The sequence below is a fragment of the Balaenoptera acutorostrata genome, chromosome 3 (genome assembly GCF_949987535.1).
Source record: "Balaenoptera acutorostrata chromosome 3, mBalAcu1.1, whole genome shotgun sequence".
Lineage (NCBI taxonomy): Eukaryota > Metazoa > Chordata > Mammalia > Artiodactyla > Balaenopteridae > Balaenoptera > Balaenoptera acutorostrata.
Genome location: NC_080066.1, coordinates 61,265,533 through 61,291,559, shown reverse-complemented (window position 1 = coordinate 61,291,559; position 26,027 = coordinate 61,265,533). Strand labels below are relative to the sequence as shown.

Below are 26,027 nucleotides of genomic sequence, written 5' to 3'. Positions count from 1 at the left end.
TCTAACCATTTCATATTAGTCTTTATGTATAGTGTCTTGTGGTTTTAATTTGCTTTTTGAACATCTTTTCATGTGTGTATTTCCTATCTGTAGCTCTTATTTGGTACAGTGTTCAAATATCTTTGTTCATTTTTTAAAGTTAGATTGTTTTGTTATTAGTCAAACAGTTCTCGTTTTCAGCTTTTTTGAGATATAATTGACAAATAAAATAGATATTTACATGGTGATTTGATATACGTATACATTGTGAAAGGATTTCCCTCATCCAGTTAATTAACATATCCATCACCTCACATATTTATCTTTTGTGTGTGTGTGTGTGTGTGTGTGTGAACATTTAAGTTCTACCCTCTTAGCATATTTCAATTATATCAATACAATACAGTGTTATCAACTATAGCTACCATGTTATACATTAGATGCTCAGATTTCATTCATCTTATAATTAAAAGTTTGTCCCCTTTTACCAATCTCTCCCTATTTCTATCTGCCTCCCCCCGGCCTGTGGCAACTACTTTCCTGTTCTCTCTTTCTTTGAGTTTTTTGAATTGAAGTATAGTTGATTTACAATATTGTATTAGTTTCAGGTGTACAGCATAGTGATTCAGTATTTTTACAGATTATACTCCATTAAAAGTTATTACATGATAATGGCTGTAATTCCATGTAATAACAATATATCCATGTTGCTTATCTATTTTATACATAGTAGTTTGTATGTCTTAATTCTGTACCCCTAATTTGCCCCTCCCTTCTCCCCTCTTCCCTTTGGTTACCACTGGTTTGTTTGTTTTCTATATCTCTGAGTCTGTTTCTGTTTTGCATGTATATTCATTTGTATTATTTTTTAGATTCCAATTATAAGTGATATCATACAGTTTTTGTCTTTCTCTGTCTGACTTCACTAAGTATAACGTCTCTAGGTCCATCCATGTTGCTGCAAATGGCAGAATTTCATTCTTTTTTATGGTTGAGTAATAGTCCATTGTATATATATATCACATCTTTTTTATCCATTCATCTGTTGATGGGCATTTCAGTTGGTTCCATATCTGGACAGAAAATCAGTAAGGCAATGATGGTCTTAAATGATGCAATAGAGTAGTTGGACTTAATAGATATCTATAGGACATTATATTCAAAAACAGCAAAATAAACATTCTTTTCACATGTACATGGTATGTTCTCCAGGTTAGATCACATACTAGACCACAAAACAAGTCTCAACTAATTTAAGAGGATAGAAATTATATCAAGCATTTTTTCAACCACAATGGTATGAAACTAGATATCAACTACAGAAAGAAAAATCTGTTTCGATGAGATTCACATTTTCTTTTATATTCCAAATATCAGTGATACCATGCAGTATTTTTCTTTCTCTGTCTGGCTTATTTCACTTAGCATAATACCCTCCAGTTTCATCCATGTTGTGGCAAATAGCAGGATTTCTTAGAGGACTTTGTATATTTTAGATATTAATATCTGTTTTGCAAATATTTTCTCTCAGTCTACGGATTGCCCTTTCATTTTCTTAAAAGTGTCTTTTGAAGTTTTAAAAATCAGAAAGGTCGCATATATTGACTTTTTTTGTCTATAGTTTATGTTTTTCTGTGCCCTATTTAAAAAATCTTTATGTAAACTTAAGGTCACTAAGATTTTCCCTTAAGTTTTCTCTAGAAGTTTTAAATTTTACGATGAGGTCTGTGTTCCATTTTGAGTTGTTTTTTATATGGTGTGAGGTAGGGTTGAGGTTCATTTTTTTCATATGGTTATATAATGTTCCAGTATCAGTTGTTAAAGAGACTATCTTTTGTATAATGAATTGCCTTAGACCCTTGTTGAAAAGCAATTGGCTATATATGTGTGGGTCTATTTCTGATTTTCTATTCTGTTACATTTATCTTTATAAATAACATTACTGTACCTTTATAATAAGTCATTAAATCAAGAAGTATAAATCCTTAAGTATTATTTTCTTCTAAAACTATTTTGCTCTTTTAGGTTCTTTGCATTTCCATGTAATTTGTAGGATCAGCTTGTGAATTTCTACTACTCCCCCCCAAAAGAGGCCTGCCTGTATTTTGATTAGAATTGCATTGAATATATAGATTAATCTGGGGGAGACTTGTAATCCTAATGATATTGAGTATTCTGAACCATATGTCTGATGGCATATATCTCCATTTATTTTGGTCTTTGTATATATTTTATGAAATTTATCTGCAGTTCATATTTTTAACGCTGTTGTCAGTAGTATCTTGTTTTAAATTTGTTTCTAATTGTTTGCTGCTAACTTATAGAAACACATTTGATTTTAGTGTATTACCTTATATCCTACAACCCTGCTAAACCTACTAGTTCTAGTTTTATTTCTTCTTTTCCTGTATGTTTTTCATTTTTTAATCTCCCTTTATTGCATTAACCAGTACTAGCACAATGTTGATTAGTGATGAGAACCAATATCATTGCCTTGCTCCTAATTTTAGGAAGAAAGTGTTCAGTCTTTCACCATTAAGTGTGATATTAGCTGTAGATCTTTCATAGATGTTCTTTATCAGATTGAGGAACTTCCTTTCTATTCCTAGTTACTAAAATTTTTTTACCGTGGACTTTGAATTTGGTTACCTGCTTTTTCTGCATTTATTGAGATGATATTATGTGTTTTTTTAAGATCTTAAAATGGTGAATTTCAGTATTTGATTGTCAGATACCAAAGTAGCTGTGCAATTCTGGGATAAACCTCACATGGTCATGATATAATATCAGTTGTATATTTTGGTGTGCTTCGTTTGCTAAAATTTTAAGAATTTTTGCATCAATGTTTGTGAGGGATTTTGATCTTTCTTTTTCTTTTCTTATAATGTCTTTGTCTGCTTTTGGTAACAGAATATGCTGGCCTCCTAAAGTGACTTGGGAAGGGTTCCATCCTCTTCAGTTTTCTAGAGTAGTTTATGTGGAACTGGTACAATTTCCTCCTTAAATTTTTTGTGGAATTTACCAATGAAGCCGTCTGGGCCTGGGGTTTTCTTTGTGGATGAGTTTTTTTTACTAAAAATTCCATTTTTTTATATCCATAGGGCTATTCATATTATCTATTTCTCTTGTGTAATTTGTGTCTTTCTAGGAATCTGTCCATTTCCTTAATGACTAACAATATTGAGCATCTATTTATGTGCTTATTCGCTATTTGTATATTTTCCTTAGAAAAATGTCTATTCAAAGTCCATTGCTCATTTTTTTAAATTGGGCTGTTTGTCTTTTTGTTGTTCAGCTGTAAGAGTTCTTTGTATATTCTCAATACTAGTCTTTTATCAGATATATAATTTGCAGATATTTTCTCGCATTGTGTAGGTTATCTTTTCACTTTGTTGATAATGTTCTTTGCACAAAAGTTTTTAATGTTGATGAAGTCCAATTTATCTATCTTTTGTTTTATTTTTTGTACTTTTTGTGCTAAGAAATTATTGCCAAATTCAAAGTCATGAAGATTTACCTCCATGTTTTCTTCTAAGAGTTTTATGGTTTTAGCTTTTATATTTAGGTCATAGATACATTTTGAATTAATTTTTATATACAGAATGAGGTAGGGGGTCTGCCTTTATTCTTTTGCAGGTGGATATCATTTGTCCAAGCACTGCTTCTTGAAGACACTATTCTTTCCCCAGTGAATGGTCTTGGCACACTTGCTGGAAATCAATTAGCCATAGGTGTACAGGTTTATTTCTCTTCTCTCAGTTCTATTCCACTGGTCTATACGTCTATCCTTATGCTGGTATCACACTGTTTTGATTACGGTAGCACTTGAGTAAGCTTTGAAATCAGGAACTATAGTCCTCCAACTTCGTTCTTTTTCATTGTTTTCTTAGCTATTTGGGGTAACTTGCAGTTAGGATGAGGATAAGTTTTCCATTTCCATAAAAAAGTCCATTGGAGTTTTGTTAGGATTGCATTGAATTTTTACAGTGCTTTGGGGAGTATTGCCATCTTAATAATATTAGATCTTCCTGATCCATGAACACAGGATATCTTTCCCTTTATTTAAATCTTCCTTAATTTCTTTATGCAGTGTTTTCTAATTTTCAGGGCACAAGCCTTTCACCTTCTTGTTTAAATTAATTCCTAAGTGTTGATTGTACTCTTTTGGAGGTGATTGTAAATGGAATTGTTTTCTTAATTTCATTTTCAGATTGTTTATTGCTAGTGTATAGAAATACAATTGATTTTTATATATTGATCTTATCTCCTGCAACCTTGCTTGAACTTGCTCATTAGTTGTAATAGCTTTTTAGTGGATTCCTTAAGATTTTCTATATTCAAGATCATACCATCTGCAACTAGAGATAGTTTTACTTCTTCTTTACCAATCTGGATGGCTTTGATTTTTTTTGTTGTTGTTGTTGCTTATTGCTCAGGGTACAACCTGCAGTACAATACTGAATAGAAGTGGTAAGAGCGGACATCCTTGTCTTGTTCCTGATCTTTGGAGTTGGGGGCATTTAGTCTTTCATCATCAAGTATGATGTTAGGTATGGGGTTTTCCATAGATACCCTTCAAAGATTGAGGAAGTTCCTTTTTAATCCTAGTTTGTTGAGTGTTTTTATCATGAAGCGGTGTTGGATTTTGTCAAATCCTTTTTCTCCATCTATTGCAAGAATAATGTGGTTTTGTCCTTTGTTCTTTTGATATTTGCTGTGTTACATTAATTGAATTTCATATATTTTATATATTTGTCTAATTTTTTAGTTGTTTAAGGTGGGAGGGTGCATCTGGACCCTATCACTCCATCATAGCTGGAAGTGGAAATTCTGAACTATGTATTATTTTTATATTTTAGAGGAGCAATCTGAAGGCAGATTGTTGATGGTCACACAGCCAGAATTAAAATCCTGATGTTTGTGGTTCCAAAGCCTATGCTTTTACCACTGTTCTTATTATTGGTTTTGTATATTCATTTTGTGGCCTTTTTTTTATATGACTTGTATGAATTTTGATCTGTCTAATTGCCTAATATATTTACTTTCATTATAATCTCATTAAACCAAAGTGGCTCCTATAAACATATTAACCCAAGCTATAGTTTAAATAATTTCCATCAAGATGAGTGGTTGACTGCTGGTTGTTTTTGCATAAAGATATCAACTACCATTTGCAGTTTTAAAAATTCTTAATAATCCAGGTTCACTGAGTTAAGAGTCTGTACTAAGATTTTTGCTAATATGAAATTCTGCTTTAAAACCCTGCTACCAACTGCTGCCCTATTGGTTCTCTTAATTTTCATTGCTTTCTCTTCGATAATCTCTGAAACCCTCTTTTGAAATGTATTATATCTACAAAGAAAATAAAAATAGACAATCTAGGTTTTTCTTGTTCTCTCATTCATTTAAATATTTTATGAATGAATTGTTCTTAGTATAATTACATAAATATCTTAAAAGTTTGTGTGAAACATTGCCAATTACTTTCATCCCCAGACATTTTCATCTGTGAGACAAAACCTCCTCCTACCTTTGGTTTTATCACATGCCAATATTTCCCAGTCTTGCCTGATTATAACAGTAATCTGAGTTGTTAAAAAGAGAGATTTCCAAGCTTTGCAGGTTTTTTTCAGTAATGCTAGAGTGGCCCCTGAGGAGCTTTATTTTTTTATAAGCCCCCAGGTGATTTTTATGATCAGGAAATTTGGTTCCACGTATATCAAAGAGTTGCTCCTTCTTCAGAAGTAATTTTTCATCATAATAGTGAGGACTGAAGTCTCTGGAGTTAGATAAATTTGGATTCAGGTCCTGACTCTACCACGTAGTAGTGAATGGTCTTAGGTGTTATTTTAGCCTCTCAGCCTATTTGTTGATCTGTAAAATAGGAATAATCTTACCTACATCTCAAAGAATTGCTGAAAGGATTAAATTAGGTTGTGCATATTGTGAAGCAGTTAATGCCATCCTTGGTATGCTGTAAATACTCTGTAAAATATTAGAATTTCATAGAATGCCACATCCTATTTGTGTTCCACTTCCTAACTTTTCCTTAAGTCCCTAATGCATTTCTGTTGTTTTATTACTAATCCAGAAGTTCTAATAATCCAGTGATTTAAAATATACTTAAGTTCCACTAGAACTTAAGAATATGTCCTTGAGACATACCAAATACATTTATTTCAGTCCTGTGTAAGATATAATTTTTTACACATATATTTTTTTGTGTGTTCTTGGCATAAATTAACAGTCATTTCAAATGTCTTAGTTCTTTCTTGGATACACAGATGATTGAAAATAAGTCATCTACTATTTAGTTGATAGTGATTATTATTGCAGGCAGAGTTATTCAGCACCCGATTTTATCATTTATTTAATAGTATAAAAATGGCTTTTATTTTCAGTTTCTTAATGGTCTCATTGATTGCTATTCAGATGCAACGTGTCTACTCATAATTACAGGGTTTTGGGGGGTTTTTTTTTGAGGAAAAGACATCTTTTTCCTTATTTATGGCAGTAGCCTTTTCCTTGTGCTGTGTCCTCTTGCCTGCTTTTAAAATTTGCTTCATGAGTTATCTTCTTGTGCCTGCTCCTTTGCTTTCTTTCTCTAGACTGACTACTTCCACCTATTCTATAGATTGCCTATTCTTTCCTTTTGGAAATCACTAGATTCCTAGAAAGAGCTGTCTATGCTCATTTCCACTACCTCATCACTCCTGTCTTCTTGAATTCCTTATGACACCATTTTTCCTCTGTGCTATACTGTACTTTCCTTTCAGAATGTTACTCTGTTATCACTATGTTTAAAAGCCTTTTCTGGATCTGTTCATTATCAACACTGTTGTGTATTTTTTTCTAGAATACTTTCTTCTGCACTATCTTGGTTTTCCTTCTGCTTTCCTAACCAGTGCTTTACTATCTTCCCTTTTTCTTTTGCTGCTTAAATATTACTGCCTTCAGTCCATTTCACTTATTTTTTTCCTTGAATATCACAATGATTCTCATTGCTTCAGCTATCCTCTCTGTAGTGACTCCTACATCTGCATTTTAACCCCATCCTCTCAATGAAGCTCTGGACTCAATTACCTATTGCTTGATGATTGTATCCAGTGAAACTCATCAGCTCACCACCCCTGTATCCCAAATCATTTGCCTTTCCTGAAATTTATATTTCAGATGAATGGTATCACTAGTCTCCCATTAATCTAGACTTGGAAAACTTGTGATCATTTATCAATATTTGCAGTTGTTATTCTTGCCTTTTGTCCCTACTCCCTTCAAATTAATCTTTCTTAAGGGCCTTATTGTATTACCTCTTAACTTTAAAACCTTCAGGGACTTTCTCTTGTCTTTAAGTCTTAGTATAAATGCATTACTCTAGCTTTCTTTAATACTGTTTTATATGTAGAATAGTGGCCATATTGTTATGAAAATGGTTTATTCTCATTTTAAAGAATTCGAGCAATATGTAGAAAAGGAAACTCAAAATCCCACCCTCAGAAATAGCTACCATTTACATTATAAATACTCTTCCAGAAATCTCTTTAGAATAATGTTCAGATGGAATGAATAGATAACTTTATAAAATAGAATTATACTATCTGGCTTCCCTGGTGGCACAGTGGTTGAGAGTCTGCCTGCCAGTGCAGGGGACACGGGTTCGAGCCCTGGTCTGGGAAGATCCCACATGCTGCGGAGCAGCTAGGCCCATGAGCCATAATTGCTGAGCCTGCACGTCTGGAGCCTGTGCTCTGCAACAAGAGAGGCCGCGACAGTGAAAGGCCCGCGCACCGCGATGAAGAGTGGCCCCCGCTTGCCGCAACTAGAGAAAGCCCTTGCACAGAAATGAAGACCCAACACAGCCCAAAAAATAAATCAATTAATTAATTAATTAATTTTAAAAATTAAAAAAAAAAGAATTATACTATCCATGGTACTTCTTAATAAGAAGTATTCATTTCTATTTTAGTTCCATTTTAAGAGAAGGAAGTGACGTGGAAGTAAAATTGACGGAATTATTGAATTTGTAATAAATGTTTCTTTATCACAAGATCTCCTCCCAACAATTTTCATAGTTTCATTATTTTTACATTGTTAAGGTTTATAACATTTACATTTTGCTCTGAAACTATAAATTCCACAGTTTAGTTTTCCTTCTATGTATGAATGGATGCACAGCTTGCCTAATCCTCCATTCATGAGTTCTTTGTTTTGACCTGGTTGGCTGGATTTTATTAACAAGTAATTTTTTCAGGAAGAGGTTATTGTGCTCTATTCATTGAGTTCTTAGGTATCAAAGGCCTTAACTTTACAGATATTATTCTTACATTAGGTCATCTTAACTTGTTCTCCATGTTCAAAAGTTATTACTTATACATAAATTTTCATTTTAAAGTACATATTAACTGTGATTATAACAAGCCTTTCCTCTGTTAGTGATTTGACTTTTTACCGTCTTTGCTGTTTCATGCTTTTTATAATTTAATTAATTGTGTGATTGTGTTACTTTTGTCCTAAGTTTCCTTAACTCTCTAGTCTTCCTTTATTTTATCATGTCATTTTATCATCTTTTTTGCACCTTTAAATTCAGGTTCGTGTTGACTTCTTTTACATTACAAAGTTTGCCTAGGAGATATTCTGCTGTTTCTTTGGTTATGTTTTCTTCCAGTTAATTTCCAGGAAATGTCTTATTTATTTATTTTTTTACTTACTTACAGTTTGATTGAGATATCATTGACATATCAAAATTGTATATATTAAGGTGTACAACTTGATATTTTGATATACATATACATTGTGGGATGATCACTACAATCCAACTAATTAAAATTTCTGTTACCTCTACTTAGTTACTGTGTGTGTGTGTGCGCGCACACGCTAAGAAGATTTCAGATCTATCTTCTTAGCAAATTTCAAGTATATAGTACAGTACTATTAACTATTATCACCATGCTGTACATTACATCTCCAAACATATTCAACTAGCATAACTAAAATTTTGTAACATTTGACCAACATCACAGATTGGATTTTTTATGCTGCTTTTGCACATTCTTCCCTCTGAATTTTATTTGATTTATTTTGTCTAGAGCATTAGGTCCCATTTCTTTTTCTTTCATCTTGATTATGTTTAACATGTGACCCTTGATACATTATGATTAATTTTGTTTGAGCATACCTGTTTGTCTTATACTTTCAGTATACCTCGAGAAATGATTATATTTTTAATTTACTTATGAAAATGGTTACATGGCATGGAGATTCGGAAATCTTTGCTAGAAGTGTATTCAAACTTTCTTGTTTCAGTTTGTAACATATCTAGTGATAGGTTTTATTTCATGCAACATGGATTCCTGGAGTCTATACTTCTTTCAGAGAGAGTAGCTCCAGTGTTTGTTTACTTCCGTATTTCACTCTAACTTTTTCACTGTGGCATGCCTTCCTTCTGGCTTTCGAGAATGAGAAATTTGACCCCAGCATTTTCCAGTTTTTTATCATTAGCTGTACTTTACTCATAAAAACTTTACTCTCCTTTACCATTGATCTATATTTCTGTTTTTGTGCCAGTACCATACTGTCTTGATTACTGTAGCTTTGTGGTATAGTTTGAAGTTGGGGAGCCTGATTCCTCCAACTCCATTTTTCTTTCTCAGGATTGCTTTGGCTATTTGGTATCTTCTGCATTTCCATATGAATTATAAAATTTTTTGTTCTAATTCTGTGAAGAATGCCATTGGTAGTTTGATAGGGATTGCGCTGAATCTGTAGATTACCTTGGGTAGTATATTCATTTTCACAATATTGATTCTTCCAGTCCAAGAACGTGGTCTATTCCTCCATCTGTTTATGTCATCTGTGATTCCTTTCATCAGTGTTTTATAGTTTTATGAGTACAAGTCTTTCTCCTCCTTAGGCACGTTTATTCCTGGGTATTTTATTCTTTTTGTTGCAATGGTAATTGGGAGTGTTTCCTTAATTTCTCTTTCTGATTTTTCATTGTTGCTGTATAGGAATGCCAGAGATTTCTGTGCATTAATTTTGTATCCTGCAACCTCATCAAATTCATTGATTAGTTCTACTAGTTTTCTGGTGGCATCTTTAGGATTTTCTATGTACAGTGTCATGTCATCAGCAAACAGTAACAGTTTTACTTCTTCTTTTCCAATTTGTATTCCTTTTATTTCTTTTTCTTCTCTGATTGCTGTGGCTAGGACTTCCAAAACTATGATGAATAAGAGTGGCGAGAGTGGACATCCTTGTCTTATTCCTGATCTTAGTGGAAATGATTTCAGTTTTTCACCATTGAGTATGATGCTTGCTGTGGTTTTGTCATAAACGGCCTTTATTATGTTGAGGTAGGTTCTCTCTGTGCCCATTTTCTGGAGAGTTTTTATCATAAATGGGTGTTGAATTTTGTCAGAAGCGTTTTCTGCATCTATTGAGATGATCATATGGTTTTTATTCCTTAATTTGTTAATCTGGTGTATCACATTCATTGATTTGAATATATTGAAGAATCCTTGCATCCCTGGGATAAATCCCACTTGATCATGGTGTATGATTCTTTTAATGTGCTGTTGGATTCTGTTTGCTAGTATTTTATTGAGGATTTTTGCATCTATGTTCATCAGTGACATTGGTCTGTAATTTTATTTTTTTGTGATATCTTTTTCTGGTTTTGGTATCAGGGTGATGGTGGCTTCATAGAATGAATTTGGGAGTGTTTCTCCCTCTGCAATTTTTTGGAAGAGTTTGAGAAGGATGGGTGTTAGCTCTTCTCTAAATATTTGATAGAATTCGCCTGTGAAGCCATCTGGTCCTGGACTTTTGTTTGTTGGAAGATTTTTAATTATGGCTTCAATTTCATTACTTGTGATGGGTCTGTTTGTATTTTCTAATTCTTCCTGGTTCAGTCTTGGAAAATTTTACCTTTCCAAGAATTTGTCCATTTCTTTGTGATTGTCCATTTTATTCGCCTATAGTTGTTTGTAGTAGTCTCTTATAATCCTTTGTATTTCTGCGGTGTCAGTTGTGATTTCTCCTTTTTCATTTCTAATTTTATTGATTTGAGTCCTCTCCCTTTTTTTCTTGATGAGTCTGGCTAAGGGTTTATCAATTTTGTTTATCTTCTCAAAGAACCAGCTTTTAGTTTTTATTGATCTTTGCTATTGTTTTCTTTGTTTCTGTTTGATTTAATTCTGTTGGTGGGAATGTAAATTGATATAACCACTATGGAAAATGGCATGGAGGTGCCTTAAAAAACTAAAAATAGAACTACCATATGACCCAGCAATTCCACTGCTGAGCATATACCCTGAGAAAACCATAATTCAAAAAGAGTCATGTACCACAGTGTTCATTGCAGTACTATTTACAATAGCCAGGACATGGAACCAACCTAAATGTCCATCGACCGATGAATGGATAAAGAAGATGTGACACATATATACAATGGAATATTACTCAGCCATAAAAAAATGAAATCGAGTTATTTGTAGTGAGGTGGATGGACCTAGAGTCTGTCATACAGAGTGAAGTAAGTCAGAAAGAGAAAAACAAATACTGTATGCTAACACATACATATGGAATCTAAAAAAAAAATGGTACGGATGAACCTAGTTGCAGGGCAGGAATAAAGAGGTATACATAGAGAATAGACTTGAGGACATAGGGTGGGAGGGCAAAGCTGGGGCAAAGTGAGAGTAGCATCAACATATATACACTACTGAATGTAAAATAGTTGGCTGGTGGGAAGTAGCAGCATAGCACAGGCAGATCAGCTCGGTGTTTTGTGATGATCTAGGGGGGTGGGATAGGGAGGATGGGATGGAGGCTCAAGAGGAAGGGGATATGGGGACATGTATATGCGTATGGCTGATTCACTTTATTGTGCAACAGAAACTAACACAGTATTGTGAAGCAATTATACTCCAATAAAGATCTATTAAAAAAAACTGTACTCTCTAGCAAAACTTGACTGTTAAGACTCAATATATGTGAAGTTGAGGATGAGGTATATAGTTTAATACCTTGTACCTAATTGTCACTTATTTGGTGTATGTTGAAGAAAAATGATTTGTTTGTTTACTTTAAGTTTTGTCATCTCAAACTCATTAGAATAATGTACATACCTATTAAAACTTAATGTAACTTGTATAATGTCAAATCACAATGATATTAAGTAACTTTATAAAATGGTTTCTATAAAAATCTTAATTTGTCTCTTAAAAACATTTCAGTGAAGGCCTAAATAGACATTTCTCCAAAGAAGACAATATATTTATATTTATATTTCATGGCTAACAGGCACATGAAAAGATGCTCACCATCACTAATTATTAGAGAAATGCAAGTCAAAACTACAATGAGGTACCATCCTACCCTGGTCATAATGGCCATCATTAAAAAGTCTACAAATAACAAATGCTGGAGAGGGTGTGGAAGAAAGGGAACCCTCCTACAAAATTGGTGACCATGTAAATTGGTACAGCCACTATGGGGAACAATATGGAGGTTCCTCAAAAAACTAAAAATAGAGTTGCCATATGATATAGCAATTCCACTCCTGGACATATATCTGGACAAAACTATAATTCAAAAAGATACATGCACCCCTATGTTCATAGCAGCACTATTTACAGTATCCAAGACATGGAAACAACCTAAATGTCCATTGACAGATTAATGGATAAAGAAGATGTAAGTATATACAATGGAATATTACTCAGCCATAAAAAGAATGAAATAATGCCATTTGCATCTATGTGGATGGACCTAGAGATTATCACATTAAGTGAAGTAAGTCAGAAAGAGATGACAAATACCATATGATATCATTATTTGTAGAATCTAAGCTATGACACAAATGAACTTATCTATGAAACAGAAACAGACTCACAGACATAGAGAACAGACTGTGGTCGCCAAGGGGGAGGGTTGGATTGGGAATTTGGGACTAGCAGATGCAAACTATTGATATTATATATAGAATGGATAAACAACAAGGTCATATTGTATGGCACAGGGAATTATATTCAGTATCCTGTAGTAAACTATAATGGAAAAGAATATATGTATATGTATAACTGAATCACTTTGCTGTACACCGAAACTAACACAGCATTGTAAATCAACTATACTTGAATAAAAAAAAAAAATTCAATGGCAGACCTTTACTCTAAATCAGGGGTCCCCAACCCCTGGGCCGCAGACCGTTAGCAGTCCTGTGGTCTGTTAGGAACCAGGCCACACAGCAGGAGGTGAGTGGTGGGCAATCAAACGGCTTCATCTACTACCTCACATCACTTCCGTTACCACCTGAACAGCGCTTGCATTACCGCCTGTACCATTGCTCGCATTACTGTCTGAACCGTTCCCCCTATCACTTGCATTAATGCCTGAACCATCCTCCCACCACCCCTGTCCGTGGAAAAACTGTCTACCACGAAACCAGTCCTTGGTGCCAAAAAGGTTGGGGACCACTTCTCTAAATCACTTCTTACTACGGCCTATGGGTTTGTTATGTACACTGGATTATTATCCATTTTGGGGATAAGTATTGAAAGAAAAGACTATAAGTCATTCATTTTTTGGTCTGTGCTTAAAACTGGTTTGTATTATTATATAAAGACTGTTAAGTTTCTTATTTTTGTGATGTGCCTTAGAATTAACCTGATTTGAAACTCACTTTCTCCGTTTTTTTTTTTTATTGCAGGTAAACGAAATTGCCTTTATAAATACCCTCGAAGCCCAGAACAAACGCCATGATGTTTTATCAAAATTGAAGGAATATGAGCAGAGGCTTAATGAGTTACAGGAAGAGCGTCAGCGAAGACAGGAAGAAAAGCAAGCACGTGATGAAGCTGTTCAGGTAGAATTTTATTCAGCAAGCATTTATTGAGCACCAGCCATTTCCTAGGCTCTGAGCCAGGTACTGAGGATAGAAAAAGGAGTAAGACCAAGTCTGTGTTCCCAAGGATGCATGGTTTAGTGTAGCACGGTTTGGAAACAGGAAGTCTGATTGCCAAGGCAGTGTGTGCTCCTTCAGATAGGGTTATCAGTGTTTTTGTCAATTTGGATCTCTAGTCTCAACCAGATGAAGGACTAAATTGCTCTGGACAGATTATTATCTATTCTTTTCTAATTGGGTTGGTCAAGAATATGTTCCTTTCTTCCCTTACAAATGGATTGTGTTTGAACCAATGTATATAGCCTTAAAGAACTGGGCAATCTTTATGTTTATGACAAGGAGCACCTGTCATATATTGGGCAGTGTCATCAGGTACTTTAACCTCTGTAGCATACCGTAAGTTAGCTACCATTTTCAGGATGGGAAGAAGACTTAACACATAAACTTTAGTGATGGTTTTAAACTATTTAAATCTTCCTCAAGATCAAATATGGATGCAGACATACTTTATCTATTATGACTAATATTTATTTGTTTATTCATTCAGTCATCATTTATTGAATTACTACTATAATCTGTGTGCTGTGCTTTGCTCAAGGACATGAAAAAGATATATCCTTGATCTCAATGGGAAGACATATATGTAAACAAATCTTAACCCATTAGGATTAGTGTAACAGTAAAGGCGTTTTTGGAAGCACCAAGGGGAACCTGTTACTCAAATTGAGAGTGGCAAAGATGTGAGAACGTCAGGAAAAGCTTCCTGGAGGAGGCGATGCCTCAACTAAGTTTTGAAAACTGAGACAGTTGTAAATGGTGCGAAGTAGGCATTCTATGCAGGAGATGAGTGAGTACGGCATGTAGAGTTAGGGACCTGACCATGAAGAGCTTTGTTGTTATGTTAAAAGCTAAGGATGTTATTAATGTTTCATGCTTCTTCGTGTCACTGGTAATTTTAGGAAATTAAAATATCATTACAGTTTTCAAGTTTATTGGTTACTTTATGCTCTTTTTGTACACTAGCAAGCAGTCCCATATTCACCCCAATCTCTGTTTGATTTGAGTTCAAGGTCTCATTTTAATCTGAGTGCCAAGCTAATTTATGTTTAAAAATACAGGATACTACTATTAGAGAAACTTTAGCTTTTCCTCTCAAAGGAGCAGTAAAAAATTTCACTTTTATCATTTAAAAGTTAATTACCCATTAACTAACATTCTTAGATGAGTAAATGAAATAGGATATTTGAATTTTTAATTTGAGCCATCCCTTCAGCTTTATTGCTCTTTCTTTTTCTACATCAAACCATTTTATAAAAATAATTATTTTTTATATTCCAATAAAGATGTTAAAAAAATAATTATTATTTTGAAAATTGTGTGTTACTTTTTTTTTTTTTTTTTTTAAGAAATTCACGTTCTTTTATTTATTTATTTATGACTGTGTTGAGTCTTCGTTTCTGTGCGAGGGCTTTCTCCAGTTGCGGCGAGTGGGGACCACTCTTCATCACGGTGCGCGGGCCTCTCACTGTCGCGACCTCTCTTGTTGCGGAGCACAGGCTCCAGACGCGCAGGCTCAGTAATTGTGGCTCACGGGCCCAGTTGCTCCGTGGCATGTGGGATCTTCCCAGACCGGGGCTCGAACCCGTGTCCCCTGCATTGGCAGGCAGACTCTCAACCACTGCGCCACCAGGGAAGCCCCTGTGTGTTACTTTTGAGCAACCATTAGGTATTAATAATTCAGAAATAAGTGAGATATGATCTTTGCCTTTATGGCAAATAATACAACACAGTGTGAAAGTGTAATAGAAACCTGTATAGCTTACAGTGGTATCACAGAGTAGGGAATAATTAGCTCTCTTGGCGGGAGGGGAATGTCAGGGAAAGCTCTATGGAAGAGGTAACTTCTTAACTGGATTTTGGGGGGAAATATATGAGTAATATTGTATATTTTTGAATAGACATCTTTAGTTACTTTTTCTGCATTTATTTTGCAGATTTGAAGATTTGAAATATAACAGTTATGTTTAAAAATGATGACTCTTATTTTATAATTTGGAACATTTATTAAGGCATAAAGGAAAGCAGTTATTTTCTGAAAGTAGTAAGGAATCTTCTGAACTAACACTTAAAATTTTTTTTGACTACTCAGACTTATTTTTATCTTTAAAAATGTAGAAATTTCCTATGGATTTAATTTTCAGTGAAAAATTTAAAACGTATGTACATAAGTTTAATCAAGATAACTGATACTAGAAAAATTCATTGGTAATATATAACATACATATAAAATTTAAAAAAATTTTAAATATGTAGTCATTACTATATGTGCAAGGCGATAATGCCAAACATTCTGTAAATATAATAATAGTAAGGTACTAACTTAATAAACAATTCAGAGGCCCTCCATCTGCTTTACTTTTACTCTTGAAACATTCACATAAATGTTAAATTGTTAAAGGCAATTGTGTTTCTTGTTTTTTGTAAGTGAAATACTAAGTTAATGCTGCCATCATATATTCTCAATTTCCCTTTTTTGCTATATAAATTATTGATGGATTAGTTTTAAGCCCAGTTTCCTTAGATATTCTGCCTTGTCCTCTTGCCCTAATCTTCTGATTTGTAGGCGTAAAGGGCGGGGTTGCATAATCCTTTCTCAGGCTGCCATAAACACATCCTTGACTGTGAAACAAAGTACATGGGAGTCTGAGAGGTTTCAGAAGGGTTGAGAGTTAGATATCTTTCCAGTTCATTTGCTGTAGGTTTATGCTTTTTATTTGTGAGCATATAGATTTATAATGAATATTATTTTATAAAGTTACACTTCATTCATTTAATAGATATTTATCGAACTCCTGCCCTGTACAACATGCTTTTGTGGGGTACAAAGTTTCCTATCTTTTAGGAAACTTAAATTTTAGAAAGGAAAATACTTGGTGAATTTACTAATTTTACTCATTAGGTATACAGTTACCAATTTTCTCTTCCACTTATTAAAAACAGAAATTAGAAGACTGGATATTTTTTGAAGTCCAGTTATTTCTATTAGTACAATGTTGGAGTATTTCTTATATCCATAAAAACAATCAGCAAGTTGACATCATATTTATGCATACAACTTAGCTGCATTGCACATACAGATAAAGTAATTGTTTGTATATAATATTAATAAATTTCATTTATAAAACCAACTTATAATTTTTAAAAGTATATCCCTCAAGATTTTGGTTTTATAAAATATGAAATGAAAAGTTCTGGTTTAATTCTTTATATTTAATGCTTTAACCTTTTGCATTTTAGTGTGAAAGTTGTGTTTTCAGACATAATGCAGATTTTTAAAAAATAAATTTGAGTTTAAGGGAAAACTCTTTTGTTCGTGTTTTTTGTTTTTAAATATTTATTTATTTATTTATTTAGGCTGCACTAGGTCTTAGTTGTGGCACATGGGATCTTCGTTGTGGCATGTGGGATCTTTAGTTTCTGCACGTGGAGTTCTTAGCTGTGGCATGTGGACTCATAGTTGCAGCATGTAAACTCTTAGTTGAGTCATGCATGAGGGAATAGTTCCCCGGCCAGGGATTGAACCCCGGTCCCCATGAATTGGGAGTGTGGAGTCTTAGCCAGTGGACCGCCAGGGAAGTCCCTGTTCATGTTTTTTATTGGAGAAAATTTTCTGTACCAGGTTTGATTGTTTTTACTCTTGAGTTTTTCAGAGAGTATATAACTAAAAAAGTTTCTACATATTATGTTTAGTAATGAGAAATAGCTATAACCAGTTCGTGAATAGTATGTTAGAAAGTAAAGACTATATTTAAAATATAATTGCCCGCCTCCAACAGTCTATGATCTGTCAGATATGCTCTCCTGAATTCAGTGCATTTCCTCTAGTTCTCAGGTCCCCCACCAAAAAAAAAAAAAAGAAAGAAAAGAAATAGGGACACTTTTGTGTTACTACTTTAAAAAGGTTTTCTTCCCCTGGGTAGATACAGCTTGTTGTAGATATAAAGTTACCATTGTGAGCTTCTTAGTAACTTAGTTAACTATTAGAAATATTAGCGTCTCTCCCCAGTGTTCTCTAAACAGAAACTGCTTTAGCATTTCTTTTCTGCTGTCATTTGCCGAACACTTTACTATGTACTAAACACTTTGCTAAGTACTTACCTATGTTAATAATTTAGATCTCACAGCAAACTGGGTCTCTTTAAGGTAAAATGACTTGCCCAAGGCTATGTAAGTAGTGGTTACTAGAGCCTAGATCAGTGTAGTGTGTTCCATTTATCATAAAGAGTAGGGACCAGGGAGATGTTGTGTGAGTTCCCTGGGGGATGGGGATGAATTGAAAGAAATATATCAATACATCTAGTAATATGGTGAAAATTAGCTAAGTACTCCTAGTAGGCAAAAATACACAGGAAGTATATCACAGTATTTTAATGAAGTATCTTCTGCATTAATGATGATGATGATAATTATTGAGAATTTAGTATATGCCAACCCCTATGTAAGTGCTTTTCATGTATTGTCTCATGTGTTCTTCACAATATCCTAAGAAATAAGCACTACTGTTATTTGTCTTCCAGAAAACTAAGTCACATATATAATATAACTAGACCAAGGTCACCCAGCTGGTAAATAATGTAATCAGGAAACAAAATCAGGGAATCTAATACAGTGTTCACTCTCTTACCCACTATGCTATATTACAATGCCTCTTTCTCCCTGCCACAAGCTTTTCTCCACTTAATTCCTATATGAAAGTTTAGTTCAGAAATAAAATCTGTTAATTATGCTTTCTTCATCATGTTCTGTCATTTCTATAACCATTTCCAAACACAAGGCTTTAGAAGTGATTAACCATAAAATATGTATCAGGTTCTAATAAGATAGTATCTGCTTAAAATAGCATTTATTCTTTTTCTTATAAATTTATTTTATTTTATTTTATTTTATTTATTTTTGGCTGTGTTGGGTCTTCGTTGCTGCGTGCGGGCTTTCTCTAGTTGTGGCGAGTGGGGGCTACTCTTCGTTGTGGTGCGCAGGCTTCTCATTATGGTGGCTTCTCTTGTTGCGGACCATGGGCTCTAGGTGTGTGGGTGTCAATAGTTGCAGCATGCTGGCTCAGTAGTTGTCGCTCACGGGCTCTAGAGCGCAGGCTCAGTAGTTGTGGTGCACAGGCTTAGTTGCTCTGCAGCATGTGGGATCTTCCCGGACCAGGGCTCGAACCCATGTCCCCTGCATTGGCAGGAGGATTCTTAACCACTGTGCCACCAGGGAAGCCCAGCATTTATTCTTCTAATTATTTGTAGCACTGGTCAATGACATATGAAAACCACATAGTATTGGTATTTGATTTTATTTAAATTCTGAGAAGCATACCTAATGACAAGCCAGGGACCTATTTGGCTTGAATATATAAGTATATGTCAAAGCTATGTCACCTTTAATCATTTTCATCTTACGCATAATTCTAACATCTTTTAAAATATTTCTGACGTTAGGAACGTAAGAGAGCTCTAGAAGCAGAACGGCAGGCCCGTGTAGAAGAATTGTTAATGAAGAGGAAAGAACAAGAAGCCCGAATTGAGCAACAGAGGCAAGAAAAGGAAAAAGCCCGTGAAGATGCTGCCCGGGAAAGAGCTAGGTACTTCATTTGCTATCTTGATTTTGATCCTGATGAACATTTGCAGTGAGTGCATATTCAAATCAAGTCTTAAAGCTATTTGCTGTCATGTAGAATTTTTAGAAAGTGTTACGTATACAGAAATGTTATACTGAATTTTGATTTCCAGGAATTAAGACATCCTGCTCAAAATGGAAACCTTTTGAACATTTCTGTTGGATGGGAAACTTGACCTTTCAAGATATTTTCAGTTGTAAGAAATAGAATTTGATTCTAGCTAACTTAAGCAAAGCAAATTTTAAGTAAAATATTGGGAGCGAAAGTGATAGGTGGTTAGATGACCAGGCTGGGACATGGTCAAGTGTCAGAGACTAGGTCCCAGGAGCCACAGTGGTGGTCTTTGGATGGAAACGGTCTAGTCAACTTGTTGCCGCCCTGATTATGTTAAATGGCACTCAGCCATCCCTACATTTTAAAATCACTTGTTTAAGATTCAAAGACCCAGGTAAAAGCATTTAATTGGCCAAATTTATTTGTACTTTTTGATCTTGTTTGTGAAATCCTTTTATACCCTGTGTCATAAGATATTCTTCAAAATGTTATAGTTTTTCAGTTTGACACACATTTAGGTTTTAATTCCTTTTAAGATACCTTTTATGTATGGTATGAATCAAAAATATAAAATTATTTATTTGCATATAAATATCCATTTATCACAGCACCATTTATAGAAGAGGCTAGCTTTTAAGAGACTATCCTTGCTGCCTGTTCACGGTCAATTAATCATAGATGTAAGGGTTTATTTCTGGACTCTGTCCTGTTCTTTTGATATCTACATGTCTATTCTTACTCCAGAACCACACTGTTTTAACTACTCTAGCTTTATAGCAAGTTTTGAAATCAGTTAATGTAGGTTCTCTAATGTTGTTGTTCTCTTTCAGAATTGCTTTCCAAATAATTTTTTAGGGTAGGCTTGCCAGTTTCTAAAAAAAGAAAGCTTGCAAGCATTTTTATAGTAATTGCCTTGAATCTGTAAATCATTGTGGGAAGAATTGCCATCTTTACAATATTGTATATGATCCATGAATATGGTATGTGTCTCTATCTGCTTTAATTTCTCTCAACAGTATTTTGTAGTTTTTAGAAAATAGGTCTTGCATTTCTTTTCTTAAATTTATTCCTAAGTATTCTTTTTGAAGCCATAGTGAATGGAGTTATTTTATTTCATTTTTGTTAGTATTTTTGCTAGTATATAGAAATACAATCAATTTTTTATATATTTTATTTTATAATTTTTTATGATCTTGTGCAACTTTCCGATGAGTATTTTCCCATTAGTGTTTTCTTTTTTGCTGTTGTTGTTCCTTAGGATATTTTACATAAAAGCTCATGTCCTCTGCAAATTGAGATTGTTTTACTTCTTGCTTTCTAATACAGATGTCTTTAATTTCTTTTTCTTGCCTTATTGCACTGACTAGATCCTACAATATAATGTTAATAGAAGTTGTGACATTGTATATCCTTATTTTGTTCTTGATCTTAGGGGGGAAACATTCAGTCTTTCGCTATTATGTATGATGTAGGTGTAGGTTTCTCATAAATCCTCATTATCAGGTTGAAGAAGTTCTTTTCTATTTCTAGTTTATTGAGAGTTTTTAACATGCATGTACTTTGAATTTGGTTAAATAAATGCTTCTTTGGGGGCATTCATTGAGATGATCATGTGGCTTTTATTTTTTATTAATATGTTTTATTACATTAATTAATTTTGGGATATTAAACCAACCTTACATTCCTGGGTTAATTCCCACTTGGTCATAGTGTAAAATCATTTTTATGTGTTGTTGAATTCTTGTTAAGGTTATATTCATAAGGGATATTGGTGTGTAATTTTCTTGTGATGTCTTTGTCTGGCTTTCATGTCATGGCAATCCTAGCCTCAGAGAATGTGATGGGAAGTGTTTTTTCCTCCACTATTTACAGAAACTCTTTGTGTAGGATTGTTATTTTTTCTTGCTAAATGTTCAGTATACTAGTGAAGCCATCTGGGCTTGGAGTTATCTTTTGGGGAAGATTTTAAATTACCAAATAAATTTTTCTTAACATGTTATCAATCTATTGAGATTTTTCTGTTTCTTATTGAGTCAGCTTTGGTAATTTGTGTTTTTCTAGGAATTTGTCCTTTTCATCTAAGTTGTGTATTTTTATAAAGTTGTTAATAGCTCCTTGTAAGGATTTTAATTTTAACATGATCTATAGTGATGTTCCTCTTTCATTCCTTATTTGCTAATTTATGTCTTTCCTCTCTGTCTCTGTCTCTCTGTCTCTCTGTCTCTTGGTAGTCTAGCTAAAGGTTTGTACATTTTGTTGATTTTTCCAAAGAACCAGCTTATGGTTTCTTTGAATTTCTACATTATGTTTCTGTTTTCTGTTACATTGATTTCCACTTTGATATTTATCATTTCTTTCCTTCTGCTTATTTTGGATTTGATTAGCTTTGCTTTTCCTACTTTTATAAAGTCAAAACTTAGTTGATTAATTTTAGGTATTTCTCCATTTCTAATATAAGCATTTGAAGTTATCAGTTTTCTTCTTAGCACTTCTTTAATTTCATCTCATCAGTTTTGATACATTGTATTTTTGTTTTCATTCAGTTCAAGATTTTTTCTAATATTTCTTATGATTTTCTGATTCCTCCGTTATTCAGAAGCATGTTATTTAGTTACCAAATATTTGGAATGTCTCCAGTTTTTCTGTTTTCTAATTAAATATTTTGTGGTTGAAGAATGTTTTCTGTATGATTTCAGTCCTTTTAAATTTATTGAACTTATTACTTTATGGTCTTGAATGTAGACTATCCTAGAGAATGTTCTGTGTGCTCTTGGAAAATAAGTGTATTCTGCTGTTTTGGATGGAGTGTTCTCTAAATGTCAGTTAAGTAAAGTTAGTTGATAGTCTTTAGTCTTCTGTATACTTACTGATTTTCTGTCTAGTTGTATTAATTCTTGAGATAGAGTTATTGAAATCTCCAAAAATAATTGTTGAATTGTCTATTTCTCTTTTCAGTTTTGACAATTTTTTGCTTCATGTATTTTGGTGCCTTAGTGTTAAGGGCATGTAATTTATACTCCTTGAAGTATTGACCCTTTTATCATTATGAATATCCCTCGTTGGGTTTTTAAAAAATATTTCTTGTCTTAAAGTCAATTTTTTTTCTGTTTTAAATATTGCCATGTTTATTGTTTACATGATATGTCTTTTTCTGTCTAAAGGGAAACATTTTTTTGTGTCTTTGTATCTAAAGTATGTCACTTATATATAGTTGAGGTTCCTTTTTATATCTGGCCTTCAATTTTCTGCCTTTTGATTGTTTAGTCCATTCTCATTTAATGTAATTTATTGATATGACTGAATGTAATGTCTGCCATTTTGATATTTGTTTTCTGTATGTCTCAAGTTTTTTTTCTCCTTTACTGTCTTCTTTTTTGTTAAACCAGTACATTTTTAAATTTATTTATTTATTTATTTTTTGGCTGTGTTGGGTCTTCGTTGCTGTGCACGGGCTTTCTCTAGTTGCCGCCAGCGGAGGCTACTCTTCATTGTGGTGCGTGGCCTTCTCATTGCAGTGGCTTCTCTTGTTGCGGAGCCCGGGCTCTAGGCGCCCAGCCTTTGGTAGTTGTGGCGCACAGGCTTAGTTGCTCCGCAGCATGTGGGATCTTCCTGGCCTAGGGCTCAAATGTGTGTCCCCTGCATTGGCAGGCGGATTCTTAACCACTGTGCCACCAGGGAAGTCCCTCAACCAGTACTTTTTAGGACATCATTTAAATTTTTCTCTTGATTTTAAAAACTGTATTATTTTAGTTATTTGCTTAGTGTTTGCTTTCTTTATTACAGTATTCATCTTGACTTATCACAAACTACTTCAGGTTAAAATTAACTTAATTTTGGTAAAATGGAACAACTTTGTTCCAATATAGCACTATGTCTTTTTCTTCTTGTATTGTTATTGTCATATATATTACATCTATGTATGTCATAAACTCAACAATACAGTGTTACAGTTTTTTTAATGCAGTCCCACATTTTTCAAAGGAATTAGAATAATAGAGAAAATGTATTTGTAGATTCCTTTATATTTATCCACATATTTATCATTTCTGGTGTATTTCATTTCTTTCTGTGGATTCAAGTTACCCTTTGGCATTATTTCTTTTTAGCTAGATGGACTTCCTTCAGTATTTCTTGTAAGGCAGGTTTGCTTTCATTGAATTATCTTGGTATTTGCTCATCTGGGAATATTTTTATTTTGCCTTCCTTTTGAATGGTAGTTTTGATGGATATAGAATTCTTGGTTTTTCTTTCAGTACTTTGAATCTTCTTACTTTTGTTGTTTCTGATGAAAAGTCGGCCATTAATCATACTGTTTTTCCTCTGTATATGGTGAGTTGTTGGGTTTTTTTTCCTGTTTTCAAAATTTTCTTTTTGACTTTGTTTTTCACCAGTAGGTTGGTCCTCTTCATGATTATCCTACTCTGTACATTAATGCTTTTCATAAAATTTGGAAAGTGGCCACTATTTCTTCAGATATTTAATTGTTATTTCTCTTCAGGTTCTTCTGAGTTGTAACAGTTTCTCAGACTTTCCATGGTTTTGATGACCTTGACAGTTCTGAGTAGTGGTCAGGTATTTTGTAGACTTTTCCTCACTTAAGATTTGTCTGATGTTTTTCTCATGGTTAGACTGAGGTTATGGGTTTTGGGAGGAAGACCACAGGGGTGAATGTAAATTACCATTTTTAAAATGTCTAAGGTTCATACTATCACCTTGACTTATCACTGATTTTGTTAACCTTGATCACCTGGCTAAGGTAGTATTTGTCAGATTTCTCCACTGTGTAGTTTAAAAATTTCCCTATGCTGTCCTCCTTGGAAGCAAGCCAGCAAGCCTATGCTGAAGAGATGGGGAGTTATTCTCTACCTCCTTGAGACAAGAATTCATACATTAATTATTTGCAGTTCTTCTGTACAGGATATTTGTTCTCCCATTTATTTATTAAATTCCTTTGTTATGTCAACGGGGACTCGTTTATATTTGTATTATACTATGGGTTACAAACCAGTATTATGGTATTTATTTTGTTGCTCAAATTGTCACCTTTGGACATTGGGAACTTTTTCATTTGACCCCTGCTTGCCTTTGACATACTTCATCATTTTGTTTTTTTGAGTACTTCCTTACTTCCTGGCACTGCAAGATGCTTCAAATTCATCTTATATTTTCCCTGCTCCATCCCTAGAAAGCCATTTGTTTAAGGACTCCTAGTTCCTTTCGTTGGAAAGTTTTTAAAAAACTATTTCTCTTTCTCTGTTGAGATTCTCTATCTGTTGAATCATTGTCACGATATTTTTCCTTAGGTTGGCATACTTTCTTTTAATTCTTATAACGTATTTATAATACAAAATAAATCCAGCATATGGCCTCATTCAGAGAGTTTCATCTGACTGCATTTTTCCTAAACATGGTCATACTTCTTTGTATGTCTCATAATTTGTTTGTGATTGGTTCCTCTCCTATTCTCTTTGTCTTTGTGAATTTTTGCCTTTTCTCTTCCTTTCATATTGTTTTATAGGTTTTTGGAAGGGAAAAGAGTTAAATATATATTTTCAATATGCCATATTTAAATGACAGCCCCAGAGCTAGTATTTAAACCCATTCTTGGGTCCAGAAACCTATTTTTATAAATAATAATGTCTGTTGCTTCCCAAATGTTTAATGAGCAATAATGTATCTGAGACTTAATAGGCATTCAGAAAAAAATAATTTAAAAAACTCTCTAGAATATATAAGCCTGTGTCCTAATTGTATTTTTTTAACCTCATGAAATTTGTTACTCCAAGCAGTTAAGTTTATAATTTTTAAATATCTTCTTATAGAGATAGGGAAGAACGATTGGCAGCACTCACAGCTGCTCAACAAGAAGCTATGGAAGAGCTACAGAAAAAAATTCAGCTCAAGGTAGGAATATTATATATTTTAATTTGAAATTTTAGAGCTGTTTTAATGTAGCATGAGATTAAAATTTTATCGATTTAATTAATTGTATAAAAACTGAATTAGGGCTTCCCTGGTGGCGCAGTAGTTAAGAATCTGCCTGCCAATGCAGGGGACATGGGTTCAAGCCCTGGTGCAGGAAGATCCCACATGCCGTGGAGCAACTTAGCCCGTGCGCCACAACTACTAAGCCTGCTCTTTAGAGCCCGGGAGCCACAACTACTGAAGCCTGTGCACCTGGAGCCTGTGCTCCGCAACAAGAGAAGCCACCACAATGAGAAGCACAAGCACCGCAACAAAGAGTAGCCCCCGCTCGCCACAGCTAGAGAAAGCCCACATGCAACAACAAAGACCCAATGCAGCCAAAAATAAATCAATAAAATAAATAAATTTATTAAAAAAAGAAAAGAATCAGTCATATTTCTTTAAAAAAACTGAATTAATTTGTATTCCTAATATCAGTATTTGGAGAAT

The 26,027-nt window shown here is 33.9% G+C and overlaps 1 protein-coding gene across 3 annotated transcripts in view; it reads left to right on the top strand.

Annotated features, from left to right (window-relative positions):
• Positions 1-26,027, top strand: part of SCAPER (S-phase cyclin A associated protein in the ER) — a 473,879-nt gene that overhangs the window by 161,874 nt on the left and 285,978 nt on the right. For all 3 annotated transcript variants that reach the window (XM_057544059.1, XM_057544058.1, XM_057544060.1), the window contains exons 16-18: positions 13,691-13,846; positions 19,381-19,523; positions 25,436-25,517. In XM_057544059.1, coding sequence (XP_057400042.1) covers positions 13,691-13,846; positions 19,381-19,523; positions 25,436-25,517 — 381 coding nt within the window. The remainder of the gene's footprint in view (positions 1-13,690; positions 13,847-19,380; positions 19,524-25,435; positions 25,518-26,027) is intronic.